The sequence below is a fragment of the Lepisma saccharinum genome, chromosome 23 (assembly GCF_977018435.1).
Source record: "Lepisma saccharinum chromosome 23, izLepSacc3.1, whole genome shotgun sequence".
NCBI lineage: Eukaryota > Metazoa > Arthropoda > Insecta > Zygentoma > Lepismatidae > Lepisma > Lepisma saccharinum.
In genome coordinates, this window is record NC_139251.1 from 22,416,476 (window position 1) to 22,436,308 (window position 19,833).

Below are 19,833 nucleotides of genomic sequence, written 5' to 3' on the forward strand. Positions count from 1 at the left end.
GCTACGGCTCTGAATTTGACAAGATTGTAAGAAAATCAGATTGATTGATTGATTTAGTTTATTTTACTTCGCGTTTTGTGCCTCTTGGCTAATTTGCGAAGATGGGGATGAGTGATGAAATTGATGAATGGACATTCACAAACAACCAAGCCCGACCGGGATTCGAACCCGGGGCCCTTGGCGTCGCAGCGCGATGTGCTAACCACTCGGCCACAGGGTCGGGCCAAGAAAATCAGAGAATGCGAGCGAACCGAGCAAGAAAATTTTACGAAATTCATTTTTATTTGTATAAAATTGGAATGTGAGGGGGCAATTGGCCCCTCTGTAACCCCCTGCAGGTGCTCCTGACTGTCTGGAAGAAATAATGCAAGAAAGACGTGAAAACTAATTCCATCTTGACTCTTGAGTATCCTTTTGTCCTGCTAGTCTTGCTTTCTTTTACTTCAATGTTTGCCCTCTAGAATTGATTTCCGGCCAAGGTTGGGAATAGGCAATGCCCCTCTGCCCCCTTGTGGTTGCGCCACTGCACCCACTTCCCCGTAGTTGCTTTGAAGTTTCATCAGCTTCAAAATACTTCATTTTCTTTAAGAATATAATATCGTTTAATAACAGCGATAAGATTCCTCTAAACTAAATTTCTAGGTGTAAGTATGTACAGTATAATAATATAGGGGCATGGAACGTCCGGAAGGGGGTGCAAGGATGGCCACAACTCCCCCTTCGAAAACTAATGTCAACCTAAAAGTATATATTTCACACATATAATTTGATTTGTCATAGTAATTTACATTAATTATATACAATGAGGACAGGAATCCGAAAATTTGAAATTGAAGTGTTTTTTTGAGGTGGAAACCCTTATACAATGTAGTAAACTTCCCATTGCACTCTAGACCAGAGGGTGACTAGCATTTAAGTATTGTATTTGCAAGCATGTTTACAAATATTATAGCCCTCAAATAATCCTACAGAGAATAATTAAACGTTATAAAATGTTAACCAGCGTGGCTAGATTGTTGTAGGCCTGGTATTCAATAATGTCAACGAATGCCGTGGTAAGACCCATGTAGAGCCCAACACATATATTTCTGCCTTGCGATGCGCGACACAATTCAAGAAGCAGTGTTGCTAATGCAGCAGATAGAAAAATCGCTGCACTGCACCGATGCACAGCTCTTACGTACAAGAAGAAAATTAGAGAATTCAGGTCTATCTAACGTTGAGTTTTAAACGTCATTCATTATACCAGGACTAGGATTAATATGTACTAACTAGTGGCTTTGTATGTAGCTACATACATATGGACCAAAAGTTCGCAAAATATGGACTAACACATACGTAAAATTACCAAAAAGTGCTGCAAAGAAGACTTCTTCATACTGATTCCTTATTTGAGTGATTTCAAACAAAATAAACAATTTATTATTTTCCATTGCATTAATGCACTGGTGGCGTTCTAACTGTTCACTCCCAAAACTCGTCTACACTGGTTCGGAACTGCAACGACAGATAATACACGACCGACACTACCACTGCTTTGGGAACTAATAACATGCGAACGCGTATTATTGCCTCTGTGATCGGAGACAGTCGGTTGCCTTTGTTGTACATTTACAAACTATGCTGGCTTCCACAACAATAACAAGTGCATATACTGCCACTAGACGATAAGCTGTGTGGCTTTTTCTTTTTCTATGAACTTGTCACCCATCGCATTAAGCAGCAAAATTGACAGCCGCCTCTATGCAATTTCTACAAGAACACGTGCCGGAGCCAAGAGTTGAAATGCTCATGGAGCCACATAATTTATTTTGAACAATTCCAAAATTATGAAATATGAACAATTTGTGAAATAAACCTGTTGAAATATATAAAATTAAGTATATTTTCCTTAAATGTGTAAAAGTAAGTATGTATTAAAGTTAGAAATATGGAAAAATATTGACAATAAAATGTCGCAGCCGCTGCTCTGTTGCGAAAATTCTTTATTGGGATGCTAACACCTTGACTGGCTTCCTCCTTCATGAAGTCGTGCACGTTGCTCAGAATTTCCAGAGCTTGGCTGTGCAAGGTTTTTGATTTCAACTTTGACAGAACTGGACGCATTAACAAACACACACTTTCACATATACACACGCATTTTTTCCTTGGGACGCTGTACTGTTTTGTTTAGTTAATGGGTTCATCCCCGTACTGTGTTACGGGTAAAAATAGCCTATGTGCTGATGTGCCCATAATACAGGGCAATTCAAAATGAATGGTGCAACTTTACACAGTTGTTATTATGACGTTACTATTTATGATAGAAAATTAGACACGTCATCAAAATATAGAAAAAAACTGGAAGTTTTATTCTCACTTATCGGGCTTATTCTGCTTAGCCGATGCTCCACCAGGATCGCCAGTGTCGCAAAATGGCTAATAACCAGTAGAAGGCGTATTGTGTGTTGGAGCTATCGAGAACTGATTCAATCACAATGGTGCAAAGACATTTCCACATGCTTTTCGGTAGTAATGCATATGTTTCACCCTTCCGAAAGATTTGCCAAAGTTACAACTGCGAATTGTTGGTGCCTTCGAAACCGTCGACAACGACTTGCTGTCTCGTGCATATCAAGTACTTGATTAACGTTGGACCTTTTCCGCGTTACACGTGGTTCCATGTTGAATCTTTATAATTTGAGTAAAAATTCCAGATTTCTTCTTTATCCTTGTTTCATTAAAATCAAAAATAAATATATAAAATCAAACCGTGGGTTCAAACCAGAATTTTCTATGTGGAGGTGTAAGGGCGTTTTTGTGAAGTGCAAAGTACTCTTTGCTTGGGATCGAGTCGTGTACATTTAAGTGATGTGGGTCTGTTACCATTATCCCCTGTACTGAAAATGGAACAGTGGCGTGCCTAGGATTTTCGAATGGGGGCTGGTCTCCTTTTAGTAGCCAGTACTATATTTTGCAATCTTTTCCAACATTTGATGCTGACCTCCTGGGCATAGTAGGTAGCACAGCGCGCTTCGACGCCGGGGGTCCCGAGTTCTAATCCTGTGCATGGCTTTTCTTTGCGAGTGGCCCTTCAAGAATTTCATCCTATCATCACTCATCCTCATTGTTGCGATTAGCCAAAAACGGAAGAAAAGCGACGCTAAATAACAAAAATAAAATCCAGCATTTGACGTACTTTTTTGGGGAAAATTGTGGGTCAAAGGGTCTTTCGACAACTCTACCACTCCGTCATTCGCTTTCTAACGGCAAGCAAGGATAGGATGCGGCTCACAATGCGAGGCACACTGGCTGGCTGCAAACCGGAAAGTCGGCTTCACTCTTTTTGCTGTGCCGAAGCTTTACGCCTTTCTGGGAGGTTATTTACGCACAATTATGTCCTTTCGTAGGAGACTTCGTACATTGCCCATGCACAGGCTGGCCTTGAGGTAGTGCGTTGCCTCTCCCGTGTCGTCGCGAAGAAGTTGCAGACACACATCCCGGAGTGGCAACTAAGGTAGTATGTCAACGGACGCTGAGTTCTTGCAAATGGGAGTTGGCGCCCGCACAAATGCAATTCTTGCTGTTCTCGAGACTTGTACAGATTGGAGCTACTGACTTCTTGTTTTCGGACTGAATGGTATTTATATTTATTTTGCATTGCTTTTTTGCAATCTTCAGCTAATCACGACAATGAGGATGAGTGGTTGTTTGATGACATTGATGGACACTAACGAGGAACCGTGACTCGAACCTGGGAACTTCGGTGGAGAGACCGATATTCGTTTCAGATTGAATGCGTTTGAGAGGAAGCTACAAAACACCCATCCACAAATTTTCCATTCTACAACAACGTTTTTATAATATTTGCTGCTATTCGCGGGAATAAACAGCTCTGTGTGAGTGTTTATCGCTCTTGCTAGCTAACATGAGCGTCGGCAGAAAATTTTGTAGAGGGTGGTCAGACCGTTGATTAAACTTGAATAGTAGAAATAATTGTCATGGTCAGTGGCGGCGATTAGGGGCATGAAAATTGCCCCCCCCCTTTTTTGCCACTTTTGACCCCATGATATGCTAAACCTTGTCTACTAAGGGAAAGTAAACTGTCCTGCCCCCCAGTTTTGGAACCCAATCGCCGCCACTAGTCATGGTTGTGATTATTGTACAGTAGTTGAATGTTGTCGTTCATTATTAGCACAGAATTTGATTTTTCTCACGTTCTTTTTTTCGTCCATATTGATGACTGCATGTCGAGGAAACATTGTCAGCCGTTTGCAGGTCATTGGCCGTCTGGAAGCGAATTTGGGAATTTTGTCCAAGAGCAAATTATCACACGTAGTCTGGGCTTCGAGGAGACCAGAACGTCTTACATCAAGGTCGCTTCCAGTACTAGAAGCTATCACCGTCGCCTTGTAATCAAAGGGTCCCGGGTTCGATACCCGGGAAAGGCACTTGGTGCTTCGGATTCCTCTTTAAACTGCAGGATCAGCCCCGATTAGCCTATCGGTATATAAAGTGGACTTAAAAAACAAGTCAGTTCATAAAATTGACTTGTACAAACTTAAACAAGTCACCTTTTTCGGACTGGCTTGTTAAACCACTGTGAAAAGCGTGCTCATATATCTTCAGCCGTAATGCTAGCTATCCAATCTGAAAGACACGGCATTAAGGTTAAAACATATTGCTCGGGAACTTCGTGCTCAAACTGTAGCGTTGGTTGCTTTAGAGCGCATGGATCGTATTATCTGCGCATTCGGAAGCTTTTGATGAGTATTTTCATAAAATGAGCACGTAGATCTCCATTAAATGTGTGCATCAAAAGCATATAGCTCTCCAGCTTATCTTCAACCACACTTGTGTTAAAAGTCGACCTTATGTGGGATCGCCTCGTGTAACCTATGGAGAACAGATATTCGAGTATTCAGTTGTTCATTGCAGCCATTATTGAAGAAACGCCGTCATTAAGTGAACATATTAAGTTGCCGGTGCGCTGTCCTGGCCATTCCAAAGTTCGTTAGCTCATTCAAGAGCACACTCAACTGGAAATAAACGAGTCAGTCAGTTCTTGCTAACTAACGACGTTTTCAAGGTGTACTTAACAGTCGAACGTTGTTAAAAAGACAGATTTCACCAATCCTTTTACTATATTTGAAAACGCAGTGCAAATACTCTATGGAGGGCTTCGTGAAACAGGAGGAATGTACAAAGCTAATCTTTTGAAGTTATAATAGGTGTTTCACGACAAAATCGTAAAGGAAAGTATAACAAACTAACGATGTCACGAATGCATATTTACAGATTTTTCCATTCAAATTTCCAAGAAACTAACAAAAGTACTTTTAATCGTTTTTCCGAGCTGTTATAAAGCTGACGAACTCCAGTTTTGAGAATTTCTGACAAACAGCGGGACATATCTGGGAACATGTAAATTTCCTTTGTGGCCTTGCTATGAGTGACTCGAGGCATTCTTTTTTTTTCCTGATTATCCCGTACTATACTCTTGTTCCAGGAGTCTGTGGAGCAAGCGAACGGAAAACAAGTCTTTTGCGTAAGTAGTAACTCGAAAGGGCTCGACTAATGAACACGTGAGAGGTAAAGGGATTGATTGCATGGAGGGGGCAATGTGACTGCGGCTACCAAACGTTTGAGCAGCTCGCACTGCTTTGCTCTGCCCACTCGCTTTCTCCCCTTCTCTACCATGGCGTTGCTCCAGACTCCAGGTACAGGTTCAAATGGAGTGATGTCAAGGGCGATTGCTCTCAACTTAAAATTGTTGAAGGTTTGTTGTAAGTTTTAATTGTCACATTGGGGGTGGACCTTCCCATGCCTTAATATGAGTGTGGGAAACTTAAACAAAGAGGTTCAAAAAAAGGCTTTTCAAAGTTGGAATATTATTATGTCCCTGTTTTAAAACATTTTAATAATGGAAAGAGCACTGACAGTCGAAGTTGTCAATTTTACACATTTTTTAATTTCCCTCCCCAATCCCACACCGACCAATAATTTTCCGTTCCGAGCTGCTCTAGTTAACGGCAGTCAATATGAGTATAATGTCTGGTGAAATCATCGGCAGTTAATTGCTTTAACTTACAGCCTGTAAGTGACAAAAATATATACAGGGTGGGCCAAAAGTCGTAGGACAGTCGAATAAAATAAAAAATACGCGAGAGACAGGAATGAAATGTCCCTACACATGTTATAGGCGAGGGGGAAAATGTCATAGACCATACCGCGTTTCCGGCTGCCATCTTGAACTCCGCCATCTTGGATTGAACTTCAATATTTCAAATGGGAAGGAGGGTGTGTGAAACATCACCTAGCACTAAAATTTGCTCAGGAATTCATATCTGTGGTTGTTTTTTGTCTAGCTCGAACGGTTTTAGAGATTTTCCATGAAAAACACATCACTTGCCTTTGCAACGTATGTTCCAGTCAATGTCAATCTGTGCTCCCACTCTGCATGAACTCTGGACAACACAACATGCTGGATAGAGACCATGGCTCCATGGATTCTGCTCTTAAGGTGCTCAATATCCCTTATCTTGACTGAGTAAACCTTCGCCTTCACGTGAACCAATAGATAAAAATCTTAGGGCGTCAGATCAGGCTATCGTTTGGGTCACTCAACAGGTCCTCTGATGCAGGTAAGACCTCACATTCTTTTCATAATGAGGCGGAGCCCCGTCCTGTTGGAAGAATGTGGGAAAACTGTCATCCTGTGATAACAGTGAACAGTTAAGGAAGCACATCCTCCTGCAGTAATTGGAGATAACCGTCTGCTGTTAGAGTCCCCTCAATGAAGAAGGGTCCCACAATTCGCGTTCCCCAAATCCCACACCATACCATTACTTCTGTGAACCTACCATCCTGCTGGGATCAATCCAATGTGGATTAACATCAGACCAATATCGATGGTTTTGCTTATTAACTTCGCCGTTCACGTAAAAATTGGCTTCGTCTGGAAAAAGTATCTGGTGTGCGAAACCTGGTGTTTGTTGAACTTGTTGATTGGCCCACTCTGCAAATTCTAACCGACAATCAGGGTCATATTCAGTCAGATGCTGCAATAATTGCAACTTGTACGGGTGCCACTTGTTTGTTTTTAAGATTCTCCTTATGAAGGTACGACTCACGCCACTTGCCATGGACACACGGCGTGTGCTCCTTTGAGGGCTTTCATGAACGGATGCCAACACTGCTATTGTTGTTGCTTCGTCCGTAGCCGTTTTGGGTCTACCCGTCCGGGACCTGTCTTAACAGCTCCTGTATCCCTGAATTTCGATAGGAGGGTAGAAACTGTGTTGGGTGAGATAGGATTCCTTTCAGGATGGCGATGGTTGAAATCATCTGCGATTCATTCACCTGACATCAGAACAATCTCTATGCATTCAGCTTTCGTGAGGACAATCTTCAATTAGTGAACCTGAAACGAAAAATTGAAAAACCATGGTAAATCTCGAAAACCGTTCCAGCTAGACAAAAAACAACCACAGATATGAATTCCTGAACAAATTTTAGTGCTAGGTGATGTGTCACACACACCCCTTCCCATTTCAAATTTTGAAATTGAAACCAAGATGGCCGCCGAAAATGCAGTATGGTCTGAAATTTTACCTCTTGCCTATAACATGTGTAGGGACATTTCATTCCTTCCTGTAGGGTATTTTTTATTTTATTCGACTGTCCTAAGACTTTTGGCCCACCCTGTATATTCTTTGTAATAAAATATCGCTACAACTTAATCATTTGAATTGCATGATCTTTTCGCAGATATCGCGAGATGGGGGAACTGTCTTCTCTGCCCCCTCCTCCTTGCGGGCACCCATGGCCACAATGCTTTGAAAGTTTGCCCGTGTCCTATGTCAACAACATGTGTAATTGTATGCAAAATTCACAGCCATTTACACAGAACCGGTAATATCAGGCATGTAGCCAGAATTTTATTTTGTGGGGGGGGGGCTCATCCCTTACCAGCATGGGCGTCGCCAGAAATATTTGTAGAGGGGTCAGGCTATAGATAAAACTTGATTAGTACAGATAATAATGACAATAATAATTTATTTTACAATAATAACTATTATAAGTTATTAAAATATATAAATTTTAATCCATATTTATTGTTATTACATAAATGGAGGCACTTTGCTACTCAATCCACCATGTCAGTGAATATCTAACATAATTGTTGTACATTATTTTTCTTATATTTTATACAGTTAGTGTACTGAAAATCATAGTTATTGTATTTTGTTATTTACTTTTACACAATCTTTCAAAAAAAGACTTTAACAGTTAGTGGTAAATTTTACTCATAAAGTTTATATTCGGTGACCTCTCACAAAGATAACTTTGCTGTGGATCCATTTATTCTTTGGATTAAATGGTAGAACATAAAAATATAACCTGATTTCTATTACACACTAAACTTTTTTCGATGTAATACAGTTTTTACTGTGTCTATAACTTTATTATTTCTGTTATTAACAATAAAAATTAACATTTAAATTAGATTTTGTAGGATTTCTTGGGGGGCTTCAACTCCCTTAGCCCTCCCGTTGGCTATGTGCCTGGGTAATATACGTAGTAGAATAACTAGTGAACTTGACGCCTATAAAATGACTGTATATTTCCAAACATGTAACTCACATGATCTGTATCCCTAAACATTTTCATTAAGTGAATATATATGTTATTTTTGTCTTGCAGAGATGGACACATCCTTACACACGGAGGAAGATTTTCTGCAGCATTTGACAGACAATTTAGAGGTACGTTTTTTTATTTCTTCTAATTTGTGTGAAAATTATCCTACTAATAACGTAACTATTGTTTTCAGTGTTATATCTTTGGGTGAATTTTATATTGTAAATTATGGAATTGAACACTAAATTTGCATGTAGTAAATATCTAATTAACGTAAGAATTTTTATTTTGGATGCTGTAGTTATGTAGTTTTATACTAAAGAGTTATATATATAAAAATATTATCCTACTTCCCATCAAATAGTTTGCCTTATTAGAAAAGGGCCTAGCATTAATGTATAATACATACATAGAATGGGAAAAACCTTATTCTGTAGAGTGATGAAGATGTGTTGATATATTTAGTGAAAAGAATTTCATATGTACACCGACACACATGCATTTTTTGTGCCTCTTAGATTCCAATGTTGCTGGATGAGCCTGTTGACAACTTGTTTGAGGAGACTCCATGTGAAGATTTCCCATCCTTGGAGGATTTCAATGATGTTGATCTCACAAAGTGGAATCCAGATGCATTTCCAAATCTCTGTGCAGCAGATGAATTGCAAGGTACTGGCATGCTCATCCTGGCAGAATGAGTCCTTTGAATTCTCACAAATGTTTAAAGGAGCTTTCAGACAAAAGTGGCAAGTGACACTGGAAATGAAACTTGAGAAATAAATTTCAAATTTTTGTGCGTATTTTAACAATTAGTATACAAAAGGAAGTATAGTCCCTGTTTAGAAGTTTTTGTATGTGATTGAGAAGTTTGGTAAATGTATTCTTTGTGTGCTCAATGAAAATTGTGCTACAGTTGCAATTCAATTTTATTCATTAATTTTTTTCAGCTTCTAAAGTTGCAAAACAGGAATTCAAATTGGAACCTCCTTCACCATGCATTCAGCTGCCTCCCTCACCTTCAAATTCATCAGATTCATCACATTCAGAGCTTTGGAGTGGAGGAGAACAGGATGTCAAGGTATGCAAGTGTTTGCATTTACAATGGTCTTGAGAGAACAACATGGTACTATTCTAGCCTTGTCCAATTATAAACCCTGCTCACTTCAGTACAGAAAGCAATAATCTATATTTTCATATATACACATACACCCACTGGCATACACATGATTTATTTTTGGAAGGAGCTGGAATTAAGTTATTCAAACAAAAATTGAAATTGGGGGGTTGCATTTACCACTTCGTTTTTTTGAGAGTTCTTCATTGCATTTTTATTTTCTCAAAATTTCGGGAGGGCTATGGCCTCATGAGCTCCTTCTTGCGTATGCCATTACCAAACACTGTTTTCTTTATCATCTTTTCTAGACAATGATCTATGGTGAAGTTTTAAAATGTTTCGGTTCATTTCATTTCTTTTTGTGCATGCAGTCTGTCATTTTCCACCACTAAATTATTGTTAACAAGTTGTTTAATAGACACTGAATAAGTTAAAAACATTTAATTTTTACTGAATTTTGACCATACATTAGATTATTTTTCTTTCATCAGTTCCTGTTGGAAACTCCTCCAATTTCCCCACCACAAACGCAAGATGGAAGTCCGCCAACTACGCCAGTACCTAACACAACCAATGACTCCGTGGTTATGGTGTCACCTATCAAGATTGTCCCAGTATCTTCAAATGGTAAGTACAGTACATACATTCACTTGTTTTTTTCTGCATTTCCCAACATAGCTGTGGAAGCCAATCAGTAATGAAGAATTTTTTGTGCTGTATTTGCAAGACAAGACTGATCATCCAGTTGGTAGTGAGTCCAGTTTCCCCACAGGACATCCAGGTTCTATTACCAGTGTGGTGATGCTTTAAGTTGGGACTTGCATTATTGTCTATGCATAAGCAACTCTGAGGCACTTGTCAGAGGGTACCTGCAGACAACCATGGAGCACGTTGCTGACCTCATCTTCACTATGGGTACAGTGCAATGTGGGAGGAAAGATCTTTTTGTTTACATTTTCTTGCAGTATTTGGTAAGGATGTTGATACTGGCATCTCAATATAGGTTCAAGTGGGTATATTCTCATTAAAAAAATGATTTTTTCTGTACAGCTTGACCAAGAAGAGAGAAACTGTGTGAAACTCTCATTGAACTTTCAACAAGTGAGTGGAGTGAGCTTGTGCAATGCAATCAGCTGCTTAGATTAAATTTCCAACCATAAGCAAGTGGAGGGAGTGTGGGCAATGCAATCAGCTGCTTACCGTGTAACCTTGCTCTTGCGATGCCAAAATGTGTAGCATTCTTCAACAAATCACATTTATTCATTGCCAAGTGTTTCTATCATCATCAAAGGGAAGCCCTAAGACAGTGAAAATTGAGATGTAATATTTAATGTTTAAGTTTTGACAACAAAGCAAGGGATGGACATCAGTGGCGTAGCGTTATAGTACGCCCATACGCCCGGCGTTCCCAGATTTAACATTTAAAAAATGCGTAAATGCTGTAAATATAAAGTAAAACGTGACTAATTTAATATATGTTGACCTTCATGGCATAATAATAGCTATTTTTCGCGATCCGCTTGCAACGCTCCACTAACAATACTCGTTCTAGCATTTTTTTCAATGCCTTTACTGGCCATACGCCGAGCAGGTTCGGCGTAAAGAACTCTATATTCCTTGCTGCCTTTCTTGAGGGAAAGCTTGGATCTCTACAGTACGGGCGTAAATGCTCTCTCATACGCCAGCGTACGGAGCAGAGGGCTACGCTACGTGATTGGTTCATGTGACCCTTCCTGTCTTCTGAAGCAGACGACAGAGGTAGAATTCCTACCTGGTTCTTCACGCTCATGCCACTCGTGCTATGTGATGTTACCATACACAATATTGACTGACGTAACTTTACCAAACTCAAATATACCACTTCTTAATGGCCACTCCATTGTATAATTTATCGCACGAAGAGCGATGTGCATTAAAAACTAAAAGATCAACACAGTTTTTGTCAAATACGTAAGTTGGTGAAGTCCTCGTGGTAGAAGTCCAGCCTGTGGCTGCTCTACCACTTAACCCACAAAGCTATTTTTATTATTATTATTATTATTATTATTATTATTATATCGTTAGTATCTAACTGATTAATATTGTGTCAATGGAAGTGTTTAGCATTCATTTGAAAACTCTTTATATCGAATGATCTCCGGACAAAATTATTTTAAAATGTTTATCAACATTCTCAAGATGTAATAAACAGTGGTCTGAATTACTAATCGGCACTGTTACGTTAGTTGAGTGGACGATAGTTGGATCCTTGACCCACCTCCGTGTCAGAGTGTTTTGCACAGCGAGCCAAGACGACAGAGGCCCCTGGTTCGAATCCCGGCGTCAGAACAGGTGTTCTTTGTGAGTGTCCCTTCTTCAATATCATCACTCATATTCGTATTCGCGATTAACCAAAAGTGGTAGAAAAGCAAAGTATAATAAACCAAATCAATCAGTAGTTGGATTTCCACAACAATGACGTCTATTGTTGTGCAGAGGCGCTTGTGATTCAGGTAGGTTTTCAATGACTTGCGTCATGCAGAAAGGTATAAAAAAAGGTATACAACACCAGAGTTCAAAACATTTGTGGCATAGTGAGGCATCTAATTTTCTAGCTAAAACATGCATGGATGATGTTGTATTGAAAACCCAGCTGACTTCAGGCAAATAATACCTGTGACGACTAATACCATAAGTAAATTATTAAGCAAGAAAGGGCCGACCCTTCCTTCGGACTTGGCGTTCCCACCTGAAATGCCATTGCTACGCCACTGATGGACATATGGCAACACAAGGGCACTCTGACACAAGCAAGGGGAAGTGGAGAGAGGAAAGAAATGACTGTCCACTTTGGTTCAAGAGTTCGTTGGGGATTTTTCATCTTGGTTGAGTTGTAAGACCAAGTGGGTCTGTGTCTAATATTGGTTTTGTGTTTGTGTGTGTGTGTGTGTGTGAGAGAGAGAGAGAGAGACATTGAACATGCACACACAGTTCTATATGGCTTCAAAGTTAATGAATTGTCTAGATGTAAGTGTTTAAATAAATTCATTTAATTGGTCAAACTAAAATTTCATACTTTGGATTTGCATGTGAAATGTAGTCAGTTTTTGTACTGAAAATTGTATTTTTGGTATTTTTAACCTTGGTAATTAAATTACTAATGATGCACCAAATTCTGTTACAGGTCTAAATGTGGGATCCAATCCAAAAATAGTAATCACCAAACAAATCCCAAGTGTGGGGAAAGAGATCAAAATACAACCAAAGACTGAGCCTTCTGCATCCTCTCCATTTACTTCTGCGTGTATGAAGAATGCAACTGTGCAGAAAGTTATTATACCAAAATGCAAAGAAGGTAGTAATTTTTGTACGTGTAATACTTCATTACTTAGTAAATGTAGTGCATGTAGTGTTAACTTAACTTCCATTGCTCAGAGTGAAACAAAAGTTTAGTGATTTGTTTTACAGGCTGGAAACCAAAGTATCCAGTCCATTTTTCATATTAGAGATGGATAATATTTTGGTTTCTTCTCTACCTCTTTCTTCTGTCACTGTTGATCGTGTAGAAACGTTGAACATGAAGTAACCAGGTAACTGAAGGAGAAAATTGCGTGTGTACATTCTATTGGGAATGGGATTTGTGTATCAATAGGCTTTTACAGTGGAACCTCGATTTTATGTTTTTCAGGGGACCAAGCTGAACAAACTTAAAATGAGGACGAATGTAATATCGAGGAAAATTTTATAACATTTGCTATGTTGGAACCATCAGGATTGAATGTATAATGCGGGAAAATGTAAAAGCAGGGTTGCACTGTCTTTTTCTCATCCACTGCAAGAATGAAATTAATGTAAACAAAAGCACATGATTTCTGAACCCATGTCCGAAGTGACAAGCGCTCTGTCCTGTCCTCTCCCGTTGCTTTCATGTGTCGTTGTCCGACTCTACATGTCCCCTTGCAGTACAGTTGCCACTTTTCCCACCAGGTGTCAGCTCGAACGTCACACTATGGAAGCAGAAGAATAAACACCCACCAAACATCACAAGGATTTCCACTTATTTACTACTCATATTAAAAATGTGGCATTTTATTTCTTCTTTTTTACAATTTTTGTACATACAGTGTGATCGATAAAATGCCCAAGCAGCACTGAGTCTTACATCGTCTATTCAGTAAACGTTACCTCTGCAAAGTGAAAGTTGCAATATGGCTGCCAAGCTCATAGCTACAGCGAGTTGAAACGTGCACCTGTCTGTTCTTCTAACTCTTCTCTCCAACTCCACCTATGCTGCCAATTCAGACAACACCTGAAAAATAGTTCTTTCCTGTGTCAGTTATGGTATTTTGCTCTTGAATATATTGTTTGTAGATGTACAGTTTATAAGGCCTTACAACTTCAAAATAACAGCTACATTGATTAGTGTGGCTTTATCACATGCAGTATATCCCTATGTGTAAAATTCCTGCACAGCTGCCATTCGATCAACCAATAGGATGTCTCAAACTACATGCATTTGTTTATATTGATTTCATAAGCAGACAGATAATAGTTATAACATTAACAGAAAAGTGACAGTAACAGCTCTTCTACCTTCATAAAATTAATGTTGTTTATTTTGTAAATTATGAGGATATCACGATTAGTTGAGAGTAAAAAAAACTATTTACATTATTTTCTAAAAATCTGCAGAACATGCGCAGTATGAAAGTTTCCCCTAAGAAGCTTTGCACTTCCAATTTATCACTTTAAAGTTTCGTCCTGTTCAAAATGCTTAGTTATTATAAATTTTGTCAGTTCTTTTCTACAGCTGTTGGTTGTAAACTTGAGTATGTGTGTAATATGAATATGTATATACTTTTAGTTTATATATTTACAATTTGGTAAATACAAAGGCTGTCGCAGAAAAGGTGAGACAGATTTTTTCCTGGCTTGGCAACACTGCCTATGGTTTCGGCACTAGTCACGTCGTGTAGGATGACTCATTCTGTTTCCGTAGCAAGTTGTCACAAGTTGTGAAACCACGTTAGTGAGCAGCTGTGTTGATTTACGTGGAATGTTTCGTTTACCTCTCCAGGTTTTTGTGTATAACATTGCTTTTCGCCACGATGAATATTCAAGATGAACAGGGACATGCCATAAAATTTTGTTGGCGTTTAGGGAAAAGTACTGCGCAAACATATACAATGTTTCAACAGGCATATGCCTATCAAGACAGACTGAGTAGAGCCACAGTATTACCAAGGAGTCATTGAGACACTGCGCCAGCACGTAGCAAAAAAAGAGGCCGCATTTGAAGAACTCCTTCAGATTGCACCACGATAACGCATGCCCGCATACCGTGCTGGCTTTTCAGGATTACGCGACAAAGAGAAAAATAGAAATTTTCCCGCATCCAGCATACATCCTGGACCTTGCACCCTGAGACTTTTGGTGCACTTTTTTTTCCACTTTTAAAGGCCACTTTACGTGGTCATCATTTCATGACGAACAAAAAGTGATCACCGCAGCGCAAGTTTTCTTCAGTTCGCTACCTGACGACGAATTTTCAAAGACATTCACAAAATGGCAGGAGCGTATGGATGCTTGCTTAGCTGTCAATGGTGCCTATTTTGTGGTTTGTAATTTTCTGTTTCATCTTAATGATTCTTGGAGGGGTCCATGTTCATGCTTGTCTTTTAACTGCTTCGCAGTCACGACTTTTTGACCTATTGCACTCATTTTGGTCTCAATCGGCAGCTAATGAACCAAATTTTCACCCTAGTACATTTGCTAGCCAATGGAGGTCACTGTTTTCCTATACAAGAATTAGTCTCACCTTCTCTGCGACAGCCTTTGTACTTAATAAATTCGATCTCCAATAACCATTAACATTTGTAAAAAAATTGCACCATTATCCTCATTAACATAATTATTGTTCTTATTGCAAGATGTATATAGGTAAGAATAACTAAATTAATATTCTGTATTTTATTTCAGTGCATAGATTTTTTCCAATGATACATTAGTATGAAATAGAATAGTCAGCATATCATGAACACCATGACACAGTTGATGGTGAAAGAATCGCTGGAGAAAAATGATTATTATTTTTCTAATTAGTTTCAGATTCAAGACAGGCAATAGTTTTGACAGCAAAGGACTTGGAAGCTCTGACGCAGAAAGTAAAGTCCACTAATGGAGCCAGTCCAACTGTCACTGTCAAAACGATTAGGCAACCTATCAAAACCGAAGCCATTACTTTCCCAATTCAAGTTTCATCAAACAAAGTTCCTGTTGTAAATAAACCCATGTCTGCCATAACGTCGATTCCCTTCCCAACGGCTACACGAACAGTTGTGAGGAATTCTCCTCCAATGTCCTCATCCTCAAGGCAAGAAATGGAGGTGAGACACTTGTTTTTCTGCTCTTAGGACTAGAAGTTTTTTTTGTGTGGTGTCTAGTTGGTTCAGTAATTATTTTTTTTTTTATGGTTAGATCTGGCGAAACTGGAGTCTGGTTGTATAAGCTGTCAAACACACATCCTTTGATATATTTGATAACCTGTCCCCCCCCCTCTCCCCCTCTCTCACCCCTCTCTCTCACTCTCACTCTTGTGTGTGTGTGTGTGAGAGAGAGAGAAATAGAGACAGGAAAGAAAGAAAAAAGAGAAGAAAAAGGAAGAGGAGAAAGAATAGGAGAGAAACAAAGGAAGAGAGAGAGGGGAAAGAAAGAAAAAGAGAAGGAGAAAGGTAGAGAAACAAAGAAAGAGAGAGGAAAAAGAGAAAGATATGCTAAGTTATGTGAAACTTGTAGCCCCTCCAGGGTTCGAACCAGGCTGCTTCACATCACTTACGAATGCTCTATCCCCACTGACCTAAGTCAACTATAATTGATATAGTTAGTTCAGTTACTCATGCTGTATATAAGCTGATACTGAAAATGGTAGCATAAATAACCTAGCTGTTAAGGCTTGGCTGGACCTTTGGCAAAACAGTTTTCAAAATTTCATATCCTTCAAGAAACCTACAGTGACATTCCAAATTCAGAACAATTACATCTTAGAATTCCTTCTAGAGCTTTCATGTGAATTGTCATATGGTTTGCCATTGCTGCTGTTTAGAAAAATCACAATAGTTTCATGACTATGTAAGCCTATTCATAATTTGGGATATTGCAGGTTTCCAAATAAGACATTTCGAAAATTGCTTAAGTGGCATCAGCTAGAGGTCCAGCCTAGCTTAAGGTTAATCAGAGGTTACAGGGTGTTTTACTAGGAAGCCCCCTCCCCTATCTGAATAATGAAATACATATTATGTAATCACAAAATGCAGTTTTTCACACAATACTTGTTCAAAATAAACGGAAGTTTCACATTTTTTGCATAAATTCCAGGACCCTAAAAGATTTGCATGACTAATATCTTAATATAATTCCAACATATTCTTTCGGATACTGGTTCTTGCTGGTATCTATCAGCCCTAAAGATATATGTAACAAAACTGGTAATGGAATATCCTATTCAACCATTCACAGATTTGTCTACTAACACAATGGAAAACTTAATAAATCCTGATTGTACATATCAATATTTCCTTTCCTCTTATTCTTGCACTGTTACAGGTTTTGTTTGTGCCAATAAATTGCAATGTCTCACATAATTTGTTGGTTTCTATGTAAGGATAAAAATAATGCATGAAGTTGATTGAACTAAAAGCTGGCCTAAACCTAATCTCTCTAGAAAATGATGTTTGCATGCACTGAGACAATGTATAAGTTGATGTACATGAAAAACTTGAAGAAATGGAGAAAAGAAGGTTACATGTAGTTTTTCATGGTCTGTACAGAAATATGAATCTTTGAATATGTAATACTTTGCAATTACAATTTACAGCTAAAAGCCCTTAAACGACAACAAAGGATGATCAAGAATAGGGAGTCAGCCTGCTTATCCAGGAAGAAGAAAAAGGAGTATGTGACGTCACTGGAAAACCAGTTGGCAGAAGTACAGAAGGAGAACATACAGCTTAAACTTGTGAGTTAGGCATGATTTTATCTTATTTTCATGCAAAATGTAATTGCAATTACAAAAAGAATACACTATGAATATAGAAGGGGAAAAAATGTTCTCATTAATATGTGGTGTTTGATGAAATGTCACTTGTTACTTCATGGTAATTCATTGGAAATTACTCACTATCTGTTTGTCAACGTCAGAATTTAATATATGGACACTCAATACAATTATATGCATGCATATATACTCAATAACTGCTCAGTTTTACAATTGAGTACAGGGTGTAAGGTGTGACCCTTTCTGAAGATACTCAAAGGTCAACCCCATCTTTCACATACTACACCCTAGGCTGCATTTTGCAGACTAATATGGCTCTGGCATCTGAACTTGCAGCCAATATAATTCTATGAGGCTTGTTTGTCCTTTCACCATTTCATGTTATCACCATTCATCCTCATCTTTTCCAAAAGTGTCAGAAAAGCAATGTAAATCAAGCAATTAAGTATATGTACTGTATCGTAACGCGGTATTTACAACCAAATATATTCAACTATAATACTACAAAAAATCAAAATTTGCAATATAGCCCATTCTATTTAATACATAAATTTCAACCTACTTTGCCCTGGAAGCTTGCATTACATACACCAAACTATAAAAATATAAAAAATAATATACAATTTCAAATACTAAAAAAAAACAAAAAAACAATACTACAAATAATTTAGCAAAAACATATTAAATTAAAAAAATATTATAATAAAAAAACAAATCAAATTTCAACCAAATAATCAAATATTAATTTTCAACAATACCCAAAAAATTAATAACGCGCAGTGCTTTTCAAATATTTATAAAAACTCAGCCACCATCATTCAAAAAAAATCCTGACATACCTAATAAAATTCCAAAACAAAAAAAAAACAACACAAAAATAAACTCTATTGCCATCCAAAAAGTCAAAAAATATTATACACCCAAAAATAACTTAACAAATAAAAATAAAAATAAAAATCATCAAAATAACGACACAAACTCACACAAATAATAATCACTAAAAATAAAAATTAATATAAATAACAAATTCAATATTTTAAATTTTACTTTCATAACATAATCATTTATAATAATTATAGCACTAATTATATTAAAAATTAAAAACAAATTTATTATTTAATAATATACCTTAAACACAAAAATTTTTGCAGTATTAAAATACGATACACCGATACGGTATTAAGCAGCAGCAATTGGAAGGAATTAACAATGTTTTATATGATGATAGCAAAGTTCTAAACTGTCATTGCAACCACCATGAATGTCATTGCAAGTTTTAATACCAACTAACCAAGGGAAACCATTCTAAGATTGGAGAATATTTAATAATTTTACTTGCTAGTGAAGATCAAAAGTTGAGCAAGAACAGCGCTGGCCTGGTAGCTCAGTGGTAGAACAATGGCAGAGTTTGCCAGACCAGGTTAGAGTCCTGGTTGAGCCTGCATATTTTGCTGAAATTTCTACATAGTTTGGTTTAGTTTTAAAAGTTACATGCAATTTGTAAAATTTAGTATTAAAATCCCTACTGTAACATAGAGTAAAATGTAAAAGAAAATTGTTTTATATTATATAATTAATGTGTATCAGTCCATATTTACATTCAAATTGTTTAGAAGAAAATATTTTGTTAATTGTAACTTGCTTAATAACGATACTCTTAACTACTGTAATATTTTACTACCCCCTGATATTGGAAGCCGAATTACTCTCGTTCATTCCTCAGTGAAGTATGACAACTTCTTCTGTCTTTTCAGGAAAATTCATTATTGAAGGAAAGGTTGGCTTCTTTCGAAGAGGGGCAAACACGTACAAAGAAATCGCAGTACTTTTCAAGCACAAAGAAGACAACAGCACTGTTGGCCGTGTTGTTAATGGTGTCTTTCAACTTAAGTTCATTAAGGTAAAGATTGAAAATTTAATAGTGTTGCATGATACAGAAAAAACTAGTTATAGTTTTACTCTCAGGCGTCTCTAAGGGCCTCCCATTTTTCTTACCTTTTGATTTTTTGTATTTGTAGTATGCATATGTTGTGTTATAGTTTTACTGTTAAGAGAGGGCAGAAGT

The 19,833-nt window shown here is 37.9% G+C and overlaps 1 protein-coding gene across 3 annotated transcripts in view; it reads left to right on the forward strand.

The window, feature by feature from the left end:
- The window catches only part of Atf6 (bZIP_ATF6 domain-containing protein ATf6), an 80,426-nt gene that overhangs the window by 35,117 nt on the left and 25,476 nt on the right, over nucleotides 1-19,833 (forward strand). For 2 of the 3 annotated variants that reach the window (XM_083110045.1, XM_083110047.1), the window contains exons 2-9: nucleotides 8,686-8,747; nucleotides 9,141-9,291; nucleotides 9,570-9,700; nucleotides 10,228-10,363; nucleotides 12,900-13,082; nucleotides 15,818-16,101; nucleotides 17,589-17,729; nucleotides 19,523-19,668. In XM_083110045.1, the coding sequence (XP_082966171.1) occupies nucleotides 8,686-8,747; nucleotides 9,141-9,291; nucleotides 9,570-9,700; nucleotides 10,228-10,363; nucleotides 12,900-13,082; nucleotides 15,818-16,101; nucleotides 17,589-17,729; nucleotides 19,523-19,668 (1,234 nt within the window). The remainder of the gene's footprint in view (nucleotides 1-8,685; nucleotides 8,748-9,140; nucleotides 9,292-9,569; nucleotides 9,701-10,227; nucleotides 10,364-12,899; nucleotides 13,083-15,817; nucleotides 16,102-17,588; nucleotides 17,730-19,522; nucleotides 19,669-19,833) is intronic. The other variant, XM_083110046.1, reaches the window with a different exon arrangement.